This window comes from Symphalangus syndactylus, chromosome 8 (genome assembly GCF_028878055.3).
Source record: "Symphalangus syndactylus isolate Jambi chromosome 8, NHGRI_mSymSyn1-v2.1_pri, whole genome shotgun sequence".
NCBI classification, from domain to species: Eukaryota; Metazoa; Chordata; class Mammalia; order Primates; family Hylobatidae; genus Symphalangus; species Symphalangus syndactylus.
The window spans coordinates 54,185,660-54,199,480 of NC_072430.2; the positions used below are offsets into that span (position 1 = coordinate 54,185,660).

At 39.2% G+C, this 13,821-nt stretch overlaps 1 protein-coding gene across 1 annotated transcript in view; it reads left to right on the top strand.

The window, feature by feature from the left end:
* Nucleotides 1-1,008: 1,008 nt before the first annotated feature.
* Nucleotides 1,009-13,821, top strand: part of KCNH5 (potassium voltage-gated channel subfamily H member 5) — a 344,681-nt gene continuing 331,868 nt past the window's right edge. The window contains exon 1 of the mRNA XM_055289151.2: nucleotides 1,009-1,811. Coding sequence (XP_055145126.1) covers nucleotides 1,739-1,811 — 73 coding nt within the window. The 5' untranslated portion in view covers nucleotides 1,009-1,738. The remainder of the gene's footprint in view (nucleotides 1,812-13,821) is intronic.

Here is a 13,821-nt window from a genome sequence, read left to right on the forward strand (position 1 = left end):
CCAACTATCTTTTCGCCTTCAACTCTCAAGACGTCACTCTACCCCCAACCGCCGACGCCGCGGCAGTGCACTTTTGGTCCCCCACTCTTTGACCCTGTTTACACAATCGTCCTTTCTCGACAGGCCCAGGTGCAGCCCCCAGAGAAGAGAGGAAGCCTTACATGTATCATATTTACCTGGAGGGCTTGTTAAAACAGATGGGTCAGCCCAATCCTCAGAGTTCCTGGTTCCCTAACTCTGGGGTAGAATCCACTAATTTGCATTTTAAACAAGTTCTTAGGTGGTGCAGATGCGGATGCTGCCAGTCCGGGCCACTTTGAGAACCACTGTCTTAGATCAAGGAAGGCGCCTCAGTGTGGGCTGCTCTTTCCTTTCCATCTGTCTCCACCCCTTTCGCATTTATGCCATTTTCCTTTCTCTGTGACACATACAGGCTTTTGGACTGTTTGTAACGGTGCCGCTTCTGTCCGTTCTCAACGCCTGGAAATTGGGGGGTTTGTTAGAGGTGATTCCTGCCCTGCCCCACCCTGGCGCATCTTCGCCCCCACAGCTTGTACCATTTTTCCGTTGCTAATACTGCCCACCTCACTCCCCCTCTCTCGGGTGTGAATTATTCACCCTCTTCCCCTACTCTTCGCATCAAGTGCAACCTTTCCCGCAACTTTGCAGCGGTGGCGGGCTCGCGGCTCGCCTCCTGCGCTCAGCGGCCCTGGGGGAAACTCCTCTGGGCGGCCGCACGCTCCCCCAGACGCCAAGCCCGGCCCGGGTCGCAGGGGCCATTCTGTGCGCTCGGACTTCAGGGCTCGCGCTCCCGCTCCGGGGGTGGGGTAAGGGCGGTGCGGAAAGCGCCAGTGTTTGGGAAGGTTTCAGGCGCCGGAGCCCGGAGGGGGGCGGTAGCAGCGTCAGGTGGCTGCTCTGCGTCCCCGCGCGCCGCCCAACCAGTGCCTGCCCGGCTCTCAGCCTAGGCTGGAGCTGGAGCCTGCCCGCACCTCCGCCCCGAGAGCCGCGTCCGCGCCAGCAGCCCGGATTCGGGACCCGAGCGGGAGACGCCGAGATGTGAGCCTCCGACTGGCCACTGCTCTCTCTGGCACCCTCTTCTCCCATTCCCATTCCACCGGCCCGATTGGACAGCGATCGCTTGCCTCGATCTCCGGGTAGAGGAGTAACCACCAGGCGCACAGCCCAGAAGTTGGGCTGCGCTGTTCAGCCGGGAGCTCGCTGCGCGAGGGGGTGGGCGAGGAGACCGGCAGACGAAGGCGCGGGAAAGGTGTCTTGGCCTGAGCTGAGGGAGATTGGGAGAGTGGGGGCTTGAGTTCCCTCTTGGGCTCCCCAGCAGGGGGAGAGATGCAGAGCCCGCGCCCAGGCGCCCGCCGCCGCGGTAGCAGCCTCAGCAACAGCCTCAGCATCAGCACCGGCGGGACAGCGACAGCGGGGGCGGCGCAGGCGCACTGTGCCCCGCGGAGCCTGCAGTTCCCGAGCCCCGTGTGCGGCACCGCCACAGTCTGGGCAGCGGCGGCCGGGGGAGCGCTACTACCATGAACTGCCTGGTCCTCCTCCCCAGAGCTGCTCATCCGGGTCGGGCTGGAGACACAGTCAGGGGACCCCGTCGCCGCCGCCGCGCCCCCTCTTCTTTCGGCTCAATCTTCTCTTCCACCTTTTCCTCCTCTTCCTCCACCTTCTTTGCCTGCATCCCCCCCTCCCCCGCCGCGGATCCTGGCCGCTGCTCTCCAGACCCAGGATGCCGGGGGGCAAGAGAGGGCTGGTGGCACCGCAGAACACATTTTTGGAGAACATCGTCAGGCGCTCCAGTGGTAAGGAGAGTTGTAGTTCAGAACACCCCCACCTCCATCCCGCCCACACGCGCCCCCCATCCTCCCCATCCCATCCCTCTCCCAAGGGGGGAGGGGGATGCAGGCAGCCTTACCTGGTGGTTTCATTTACCAGTTGGGCTGGATTTGGGGTGGGGTAGGGTGGCAATAAGATGGTGGAGGAAAGTTAGTTGCATCCCCTTCCTACCAGACAGACTCACCCCCTCCCACCTGTCCAGACCCCGGAACTGGAGGAAAGAAAGGGGTTGGATAGGGTGTAGGTACATCTGGAACATAGAGTTGAGTTTTGCTTTTATCTTTTCTTGTTCTTCCTTCTCCCACATTTTTCCCCAAAGTGAGCAGCAGGGACTGACCAAATTCTGAGTTAATCTCAGTGGAAAGGTTTCCCTCAAGTTGGGAATGGCTTCAAAAGTGGCTACTTAACAAGATTTAAATCTCTGGAAAGGCTTTTGGCCCTCATGGGCCCTGGGAAAGGTGCTTTGTGCTGGGGAGAGTAGTTGAGGTTGAACCTAAAAAAGAGTTCAGTGCTTGAAAAATGGGAAGGCAATTACTGTGGACAAATTGTGTTTAAAGTTTCTTCTTGCTATGTTTTTCACTACACATTAATTTATATATTTCGTTTGACTTAAACATGAGAAACGTAGAAGTGAAGCAGTAACTATTGTGCTTTTAATGCAACTAGAAAAAAATCAAAACGATGCCATCCTACCTTGCTACTGGCGTTAATGTTTTCTTGCCTTAATGTGTCTTTAAAATACCATCCATTTATGCATTCATTTCCTACAAGATATTCTGGATGGGAATGGTTATATATTTCCACATTTTAAGACCTTATAAACTTTGCATCTTACTGAAATCTGTGTTTTCTACTTGTTTTTAATTCTTTTATATAATTTTAAACTTCATAAGTAATATATGTTGAATATCTTTTAAAGTTTTTCCTTCAGAGGCTGTTATTTTGAGATCTCTTGCTTGGAGAAGAATAAGAAAGACATTTCTGTATATGGAGTACAGTAGAGCTTGGAACAAAGCAATGGAAATACTCTATGCAGTTCCATAGTGCCTTGTTTATTCATTCATTGAAACAATATTTATTTGGGTGCCTTATACCATAGATACTCTGTGGTTTCTTGGGATTAAAAAAAAAGCAATTAATACACATCACCTCTTCTTAAGAGGCTCCCTGCCTAGTTGGAGGCACACAGAAAGACAGAGGCACACTGAAATAACAAATAATTAAATAAATAATGCTTTCCCTAAATGGTAGATTAGATTATACTATTTCTTAGATTAGAATCTCGTTTAAGACTAGGCTTGCAAATATTTCCTCTGATTTTGAGACTAACTGTATTTAAGTGTCTCAAAGTATTTTCCCCAAATATCTGACTTGTTATTTGTTTTTAATTTGAGGTTTTAAACTTTATTTCTTCGTTTTGGCCAATGCCTGAAACAATAAAAGTCTAAAGCAGTAGTGTTGTATTTGGGTTGGAAAAAATAGTGAATAGGGTCTGGCTTAGTATTCTTTTAAATACCTGTAATATTTTTTAGTTATATAAATTCATAATGGTAGGCAATTTTTATACTTATACATTACCTTCTTGTATTAAGATTATACTAAACCTGTAATACAAGGGGATATTACTCTTAAAACAGTTTGGGGGAAATGTGTGGGTTATTGGAATTAGTTAAGTATACAAGTCTTCTTTCAGCTTTCTCATCCTCTTGGGTTATTTGAACTCCACGCAATTTGGCCTATGAGAGGACTTTTCAGAGAAGGCCTTAAAACTTAAAATCTGCAGGATTACGATTGCTCTGCTTTATAAAGAGAAAGAATGTGAGAATCCCTTGACTAAACTTTACTAATACAGCAACTGTGGTTGAAGCTTCTTATACAGACTATGAAACTATGAGATAGTTTTTTAAATTTTTAAAAATTGTAGATATACTATGAAATGAAGATTTACCTTAGGTGGCTTAGAAATGTCTGTTTCTGTTGCCTCCATTTTGTATCTGCCACTCAAATTAATGAGTATTTTATCTTTTTTACACTCATGTTCATAATCGTTTCATTGGTTAAATGTTTCTTTCCTGGACAATACCAAGTGCAAATGAAAATTTATCTGTTTTGGCACTTAAATGCCACCTCTAATTGCCTGTGGCTAACTTTGAATACCACTACTCAAAGACCCTGAACTGTTTGAAGTGTGTTAGATAGTTGTAGTGAGTATATATGCAGGTGTGTGTGATAAATACTGAAAAGTCTCAGTACCTCTTTTATAGGCAGAACCTCAGAAATTGAGAATTGTGGTATTAAATTGGTCTACACATTCACGGGGGAATATCCCACAGTTGTTGTCATTTCTATACGATTTGGCAGAGAAATAGAAAAATTTATCCTGCGAAATTGTTTAATTGAGACTAATAGAAAATTCCCTTCAGGATTCTCACAGATGGATCAGGTTTGTCAGCTTGAAGGTTTCATTATTCACTAACTTAACAAGATTGAAAGTGAAGTGTTGGCAGAACTTTAGTAGCAAGAGAAAGAATAGAACCCAGCACTCCCAATCTATTTAACAATTGAAGAAACAGAGGCTAGCCTTGTCTTTTTACCTGAACCCCAAGAAAAGCTCTTTCTGATACAATATCATTTTCGTCTTATGAAAAGATCAGATCTTATAGTGAGAGTCAGCCAAACATAGACATAGATATAGAGAGATACCCAGATAATACACAGGCACATAGGTAAACACTCAGCTGGTCAGGCATCCACACAGAAAACTGAGAAGAGGAATTTCCTACTTCTCCTATTTTGGGATTTGTCTGTAAAGTGTGTCCACCACCCTACAGACACAGAGGAAACAATCTAACTCTTTTTCTCTGTCTTGCACACAAGGAGGAAAACAGAGATGTAGAAAACAAAACAAAACACAGAGAGCAGAGAGAAAGGGTGGGGTGGGGGAGAGAGAGAGAGAGAGATTATGGGACATGAAAGGGAAATGGACACAAAGAGAAAATGTCAGACATTTATTTGTCCATGGATATCACCAATGAACTGAAATCTCAGCCAGTTACAAATTTACCAGAACACTTTTCGATGATGTGAAACAAAAAAGCAAGAAGTGTGGCATATTTGAATATTACTTTTATACCTGAGGATTTCTTAATAAAGTTCCAAACTCCTTAGATGCAGTTTCCCAGAATAACAGCGCTGTATTCTGTACTCCGGAGTGGCAACTATAACCTGTGCTATTATTTCACACCTCTTGAGATTGGTTTTTTATTTTCCTTATTTAGTTGACTCAGTCTGTTATAAGCGAGCATTGCAAATTGTTACTGGTGATTCAAAGTCTTTAAAATAAAATAATGAGGGCCATTGAGTAGGATGGATACACACACACTTTATAGCCAAATCTCAAAAGAAGCAAGGAATTCTTTTTAGTTTTAAGATAAGAGATAAGATCATTTCTAGACAAAAGGAATTATAATAATTCTTAGCATGTGATTCTAGTAAATATAGACGGCATTATTACTCTAAGAAGTTGTAAAGGTTAAAGTATAAATGCTATAGGACTGTTTAGACAAATTTTTGGCTAGTACGATCAAAATAAACCATTAGTAAGGGAAGGTTTAGAGGACTATGTGGTGAGTTCATTACAGCTGAGCAATGTCTCCCAGAAGGCCCCTGCCCCAAGGGCTTACAGACTAGATTTCTGTCTAGAACGTTATTAGGATACCTTCCTTTATTTAAATTTCAATTATTTATGCAAACTATTAATCTAAATTGGGCTCTAGGGAGCAGTAAACTTGTGGGTAGAGTTTAAGTATCTGGAAGAAAGTAACTGTTTTTAGGACTTTTAGGTTAAAATTTAGATTCAAAAGTCAAAAAGTATTTCAAAGACCTTCAACCCGATTTTGTCTTTGAGCAGCGCATTTTACTCATATGTGGTCTTCAATTCCTTAGCAAATAGGCAGAAATGATTAGTTTGAGTGACTAGATTGCTATTTTGAAAAATTGTAACTACAAATTAATACTTTTAACTAGAAATTTATTATTATTATTTAATATTTTAAACATTATGACAAATTGGAAGTTTATTTTAGTTTTGTGGAAAACTAGAAGTGTTTTTCTTTTTGGGGAAAAAAGGGGTTCAGGAAAGAAGAAAACAGAGAAGGTAGTATTTTATGAACCACTTACCTTTCAAGGGAAGAAACTCAATATCCTCAATTTTTCATTCTGCTTGAGATAGCTGGTTGCACAAGCACTTTTTTTACTCAGCTATCTCTTACTTGTAGAAAAGTCCAAAATTATTTTCATGCTGTAATTGACATTTGTACAAACTGAGGTCTTAAAAGAAACCTATAAGAGAGGAAGCAGAACTAGTGATCTGTAAACAGAACAAATAATAACTTTTACAATTAGCCAATTTAAAAGAAATGATGGAAAACAAATGGACTTTATTTTGGTTGTTGTTATAAAGTTATTGACATTTTTTCTTGAAAGGTTTTCTTTAATATCTAAGACAGTATTCAGGAAATATTGATAAAACCACAGTTTTTGAAGCATTGGTTTCCTCAGGTCTTATAATGTACCACTTTAACATTTAAAATATCAAAGAGGTTGAAATTATACTGACCACTTCCTAAATTATATTTATACATAAGCCACAAGATTGTCCCTTGCATTAGATTCCCGCACTCTGTTATATAATGAATGCAGCACATTGCTGATAGAGGGATGCTTATTCTAACATACTGTTATCTTCACTAGAAATTGCCCTCTTTGTTTATCTTTTGCTTGATTCCAGAAGTAGGATGTGTAAGACATCCATCTACATAGGCACCTTGTAACTGACTTACTAAAAGGACCATATAAACATTATTTTTAGTAGAAGGGAGTAGTTATGATTATTTTAATTGATAGCGACTGAGTAAATTTCCTAAAGAAGCCCTTTAGTTTAGTCAGTGTTTATCTTTTTCTTTCCTTGTGAGTCACAGCCGAGTTTCTTAGCTTGGAGGAACAATGCTTCTGCATTCTCCAGAGTGTAGCCTAGGAGAAGGTTGTACTGTTCACCAAAGTACTATAGTTAGTATTTACCACAAGAGGTCACTCTGGGTTCTGTCACAGGTGAACCAAGTAGTTAATATTTTTCTCTTTTTCTGTTTTCCCTCCTCCCGCTTCCCCCACCTTGCTTGCCACCCCCAAATTTGACTGGGAGGGAGTCAGTGTAGTTAGGTGGTGCTCTTGGAAGAAAATATCTAAAATATAAGACATGCAGGAAAGTTAAATGAAGAAAGGTATTTATTATATTAATTATTAGAATTTATTTTAGTTGATAGTGATCAACATTTTGTAACTACATGAATGTGATATTGATAAAAATTGTTTCTGTAAAGAAATGGATTTAAATAGAGTATTTTAGACTAATAGAGCATTTTCTTTAGCAGATAAAATTTTATTGTAATACACAATTTCAGCATTTCATATACATATGAAATATAAAGTCTTGCAGAAAAATGACCTGCACATAGGGCTTCATACTGAGAAGACTATATATTTTCCACTTCAACAGAATTTTTCTCTATGAGACATCTTTATATAATTTATATTGAGTTGGCGAAGTAGAATCAGTTCATAACAGTGCTTTAATTTTATCAAAAGATAGTTTACAGATTTATAGTTACTTCCTCAGGATGTTATGTAATCCTAGTATTTTATTTTTACCCAAACTTTAAAAATTAAATACACAGCTAAATTATTTAAAATTATTAAATAATGTTTTCAAAGTTCTTTGAATTATTGAACTCCAAAAGACAGGATTGGGAATAGACTGTTTTAAGAGGTTTTGTTTCCTCTTAGTCAGTAAATCTGAATTTCGGTTTAAGGCAATTCTTTTTTTCTTTTTGGTGGGTTAGAAACCATATATTGAGAGATACTTTGAAATGTTCCACACAATATTGGTTTTAATGGGAAAAATTGAAATATGTCTTAAAGTGCTTTTATAAATACAAGAGATGTGTTGTGAATCAGATAAACATGAATAACAAACCACAATCCAAAACCAGTGGCAATTCTTGTTGTGGAAATTGAGGTCAAAGAGAGTAGTGTTGATGTATTCTAGAAAATGGACATTTATGAAATAAATTCCTTTATCAATAGCAAAGCAGAATGTAAAAAAATCCTCAGCATTTTCCACTAAATAGTCTAGCTTAATAATACATGACATGAGTCCTTTTCATCATTTAAAGATAATTAAAAAGAATCATTTAAATATTCCTATTTTATATAATATAGAAACTAATGTATTAGAAAGGCTGAGTCTTGAAATATATTCGATCAAATGGAGGCAGTAACAACTATTGTCACATAGATCAGTGTGTATTTTAGACATCATTTTAGTATTTGGTTATATGTGGATACTATTACCTAGTAAAGAGACATATTTATATACATTCTAGGTGGTAGTTTTGTGATATATTAGGTTGACAAAAGAAAAAAGAGGAAAATTAATGAGCACAGTAATTTAGAAAGAAAGAAAGTGTGGTTAGAAAGCTATTTGAAATTTTATTGAAAATAGATTTCCCTCTCTCTTTGGATCTGGTCCCATTACAGAAATATAACTATTAAGTACAAAGTCATATGGACCTCAAAAGATATGCAATTTGAGATCTGAGCTTATGTGCACAATCATAACAGCTTGTAGATGTAAGGACATATAATTGGGAAGTCATGAAAATTTTGGTATATGAACTAAGCTCCCTGAGGATATGGGTCATATCTTAAAAAGACTTTTATGTCCTCCACTGTGCAGAGCACATAGCAGTAAGTATTCGTTGAATAAATGCTTTTTTGATTTTTGTCTCCTAAAGTAACCAAGACCATAATTAATTCTTTCCCCAAGCCAATGCTGATTAAATCTATTAAGTGAGCTTGAATAAGTAATTACATAGTTTAAACTATTTAGTTAATCAATGCATATATCTGAAAACAGAAACCACACTGCATAGGGCAAATCAGATGGTACTTCTGAGAGGGTGAGAAAGGAATATGAAACGTATCCCATTTTCATTTCCTATTCCAAATTGAGGTACGGCTGAAATATTTTCTACCATTTTTGTTTTAATCGTCAAGAGCTTGAAAGCTGGACTATTTTATACCAGAAAGAACTGCTTAAAAATTTGTAGATTCTAACTAAATTATTTTAATGACTTTGCAGTTAGGAGTTATTGATGGTGAGTTTTATCCCTGGGCATCAATCCTTACCTGCTTAAGTACCTCCTGAGTGAGTTTTGCCTTGGGAAGCAGCTTACAGCCCTGTGCAGTATCCAGCAGAAGAGGAAAATGAGTTTTAGACTTTTAGAGACTGCAGGGCCAGCCTCAGGTTGCCATATTTAACTAAAAATTGAACAACTCACTGGGGTTGAGGGGAAAAGTTAACCTTTGTCCTGATCTTTTCTGTAAGCCTTTTTTGGTCTGCTGGCATTTATTTTTATGTTTTAAATTTGGGGGCAAATTAAAGCACAATGGCTTTATTTTTATGTGTTTACAGCATTGAAAAAATAGACGAGTTCTTCAATGGGGGTTAAAGAGTCTCAGAAAAAAGACTCCGAAATACAACGCTGATCCTTTTGCTTGGCTCTCATGCCCTTTCTAGTTAATTATCCATTAATGCAACACAATTTTATTGAGTACCTACTATGTGCTAGGCAGGGATCTAGCACTAGGGATTCATAATGAACACAGTGACAAAAACAATGTTTCTCCTGTTTTTCTGTGGAGGGCACGTGCATATTTATAAGTTTCTAGAGGCCCGTATTAGAGTCCTGGCTCTGATACTAGCTCGTTGACTTAACTTACCTGTACCTAGTTTCCTTATCTATAAAATACAAGTAATAATAGTACCTAGTTTATGGGGTTAGAGTGAGGATTAAGTTAGGCGGTACATGTAAATATGGAGAACGGTGCCTGGCACATAATAAGCATTATATCATGCCAGTAGTTATTATTATCATTTAGTTGTTTAAATATTTGAATGCACTATCTACAGTTGATGTTTTTAATTCTTAGTCACCATTTCCTTCTGCACCTCTTTTCAACTAATTTCTGTCTACTCCATAATGCTGAAAATTCCTAGAAAATTACAAGTGTGTATTCTTCTCATAAATCTTAAGATCTTTTCTTGGTCCATATTTTTTCTGACTTTGCAGGGTTTGAAACTATACTCCCCTGCCCTCTCCACCATTCATCTTATAGCTGTCATGAGCTTACACACCCTGCTGCCCTTTCTACTGGCTTCCCTTTTTGTTCCTCTCCTCCTCCCTCATCTCCTTTTCCTTCCTAAAGAATGAGTTGAGTAGTCCCACAAGTTCTCCGTTCAACTTTCTTTCCTGCATCTCCATCCTGCTTTTCAGGGAAAGTTTGTCTTCTCCCATAATTTGAACTTTATCTTCTCTGTGCCCCAGGTCTGTGTTTCCAAAGGTATACAGGATTTCTCTTCTTGTACTACTCAAAAGTCATCTAAAACTCAGTGTGGGCAGAATAGCATTTATTTGCTTTTGGCCTCAGATTGACTTTTTTTTTTTGTATCTCCCTGTTTCTATTCAAAGTGTCTTTAGTATTTTTGTTTTTTACCCTAGAAGTGTTAGGGTCATCTTTGACTTTCCATTCAGTATAACGTTAGTCTTATTTTCCAACTAGATTGTCAATCCTTAGCTTTCTTTTGTGTCTCCTGTAAGTGGTGTGTGCAGAGTAAGTTAATTCATGCCCATTTACTACCCTGACTCATCTTAAGACATGAAACATGTGCATAACTGACATCATATGCAGCCAATGTCTCTAAGTGTGATGGACCAGAGAAAGAACTACAGGTCAGAAGGAAAGAGTTGTCTCATTAACTGAGCTCAGAAACAAAAGGTCTCCAAGAGGGAGGAATGAAATGTGTGACATATTCCCTTTGCTCATTCCTAAAACAGCTTCTGTCTCTACTAGAGCCACCATCATCAAGGTAACTGGTAATCTTTCTGGAACTCTACGAGGGCATTTCCAAGGCTCACAGAGCAGTGCTCTCAACTGTGCTGTCAGGCACAGTGCTGGGATGGATGGAAAGAGCAAAGGTGTTGAGTTCTTGACAACACAGACTCCTGTCTAGCCCTTACTCCTGGTGACACACTGAGGCTCTCCAGAATTAGGACACCCACCTTACAGGGTTGCTGAGAAGATCTGGTGAAGCCACAGATGTAGTGGATTTCCCACTGCCTCATCTCAGTAAGGACTTACTCTAGATAGATAAGGTAAGGTAGGGGAAATTTTCTTTAACCTGAAGAAATCAAGAAATTAAGTAGTTGAGAATTTCCCAGCAGAAACTGGTGGGTCTGAGCTTAAAAGCATTTGAGTTCAATTTACTAAGGGCTTACCTTGGAGAGAATACTAAAACCAAACAAATAACACACCCCTGTCCATCCTCGCCCCAAACAAAAACCTACTGCCTAGAGCAAAAGAAGTATCAGTTCTGCTTACTTCAATACCTGATAATTCTTGGACAAACTGAGGAATAAAGCAGAAACATCAGCCTCTTCTTATAACCAGCCTAGTGAAATCTGGCTAAAGGAGAAATGAATTGAATTTGTAGCTCTGTCACTGTTTCTTGAACAATTAGCTCCTGTTGCATAGAGTGTAGAAATTTAAAAACATACAAGAGAAAGCTCTAGAAAATTAATTGGATTGTGAATGCATTCAGAAAAGCCTCCTTTTGTTTTTCTATCATGTGTGCCGGTTGGACCAGCTTTTTAATTGAAGTTTTTCATCATTTATCTTGCCATTAGTGTTTAATTGCCATTAAAGGGTAACTTCAAAGAAAATATATAACCTCCTCAGAAAAGATGCAGTCCATTTGCAAAAATCTTTATTTGTAGGATTTAAAATGATGCTTAAACATTAAATATATACTTTTGTTCCTCTTATAAATACATCTTGACTGATTTAGCTTTTATTCCCCAAGATTATGTAACTAGCATAAGTCTTATGGCTTCAGGTATTTTAAGAAATTTCATTGCAATAAAATTTAGTAAAATGTTATTATATCAAGGTGAAAGTTTTCTGTTGTACTATGATGCTATGCATCAAATAGGCCATTATTGCAATTATATTTTGCTTCTAATGATTCTGACCAGTTTACGTTTTAGAAACTCATTTTTTCATGAACAAAACACCAACTATTAAAAGTAGAAACATTGAATTGTTAAACATTTTGTGGAGAAATCTTTTTTAATAGCAAAGTTGCTATTATTCCTACCACTAGAATTTCAGAAATATATGTTAAAGTATCTCGTGCATTTTGAACCAATTTGGCTGGATGAAAAAATGAAGTTAATGCCATCAAAGAAACAGAAACTTAAAAAATGTACCTTTGATCGTGAAGGAGATAGAAAGTGGAAGCATATTTTTATCTTTGATGACAGCTGAACAAGTTTGAATAAATTAACAGATATTTTTGCATATTTCAAATTCCTACAGTGATGGTCTGCTTAATGTTGCCAATATTATTGGGTAATAATTAGTGTCATTGTGGAAGGTACAAAGTATATCTGCACACTTGCTATATTGCTAGAGGATTGCTGTAGGATACACGTGTATTTTGTAAGAACATGAAGGAGACCAGCCTTACATTCTGTCATTGACATAGAAATGGGCAGTGCACATACAACGAATCAACATTGTGGATGTGGGCCTGACATATAAGTTGGGCTTTTGTTTAGCCATCTGTACCAAGATTTTATTTAACCCAAATACAATTGCTATATATGCTTCAGATTTTTCCACTATTACTGTTCTATGAAACTTAAATAGATCTATAGATATCATTCATCCAGAAGACACATGTAAAAAATAATACAGGCTGGGCACGGTGGCTCATGCCTGTAATCCCAGCACTTTGGAAGGCCGAGGCAGGCGGATCACAAGGTCAGGAGATCGAGACCAGCCTGACCAACATGGTGAAACCCCGCCTCTACTAAAATACAAAAAATTAGCCGGGTGTGGTGGTGCATGCCTGTAGTCCCAGCTACTCGGGAGGCTAAGGCAGGGGAATCGCTTGAACCCAGGAGGCGGAGATTGCAGTGAACTGAGATTGTGCCACTGCACTCCAACCTGGTGACAGAGCGAGACTCTGTCTCAAAGCAACAAACAAACAAAAATAATACAGACTGCATGATTTAAATTCACAAGTTTCTAGAGGCTGTTCAAAGCGTGGGAATATCTGTTTAGCAATACCCACCCCCTCCTTTTTTTTTTTTTTTTAACTTATTGCCAATTCCATGAAAAAAAAATACCTGCCATGGTCCTTATCTACATTCTTAACAATGTCTAAGAATTGCTTTATTATAACTATTTGTTGACTGACTATATGACTTTAAATAGGAAGCAGAATTTTTTATTTGATATATTCATAAAACATTTGTGAGTGTACAGTAATGAACAAATAGACATGGTCCCTGACCTCATGGAACTCAGAGTCTGGTAGGGGAGGCAGGCATTCACCAAGCCCACATCAAATCTATAATTACAAATTGTGGTAAGCATTTTGGATGAAAAGGGGAGGGTATGATGATCATGTGCAATGAGATCTAATTACAATTGGGAGGCCTTTCTAAGGAGGTAGTGTTAAATTGATACCTAAAGTGAGAGGTAACAAGAGGATAAGTGGGAAGAAGAATATTTCAGGCAAAGAGAAAGCATGTGAACATTCCTAAGGAGAAAAAGAAAATGAATGGCTTAGTTCGTGAAGCTTAAACACTAGTGCAGCTAGATTGCCTTGGGTGAAACCAGAAGAAAGACAGGAGATAAGGGTGAGTGACAGTTAGGGGCCTGACTATTCAGGGGAAAGATTTTGTGTTTTATTCCTAGTGCAGTGGAAAAATCTCATGGTCCCAAAAGCTATTCTGTAAGGTTTGAGGGGAGGAGGAGCAAGAGTGGGAGACCGGTTAGGTCTGGTCTCTG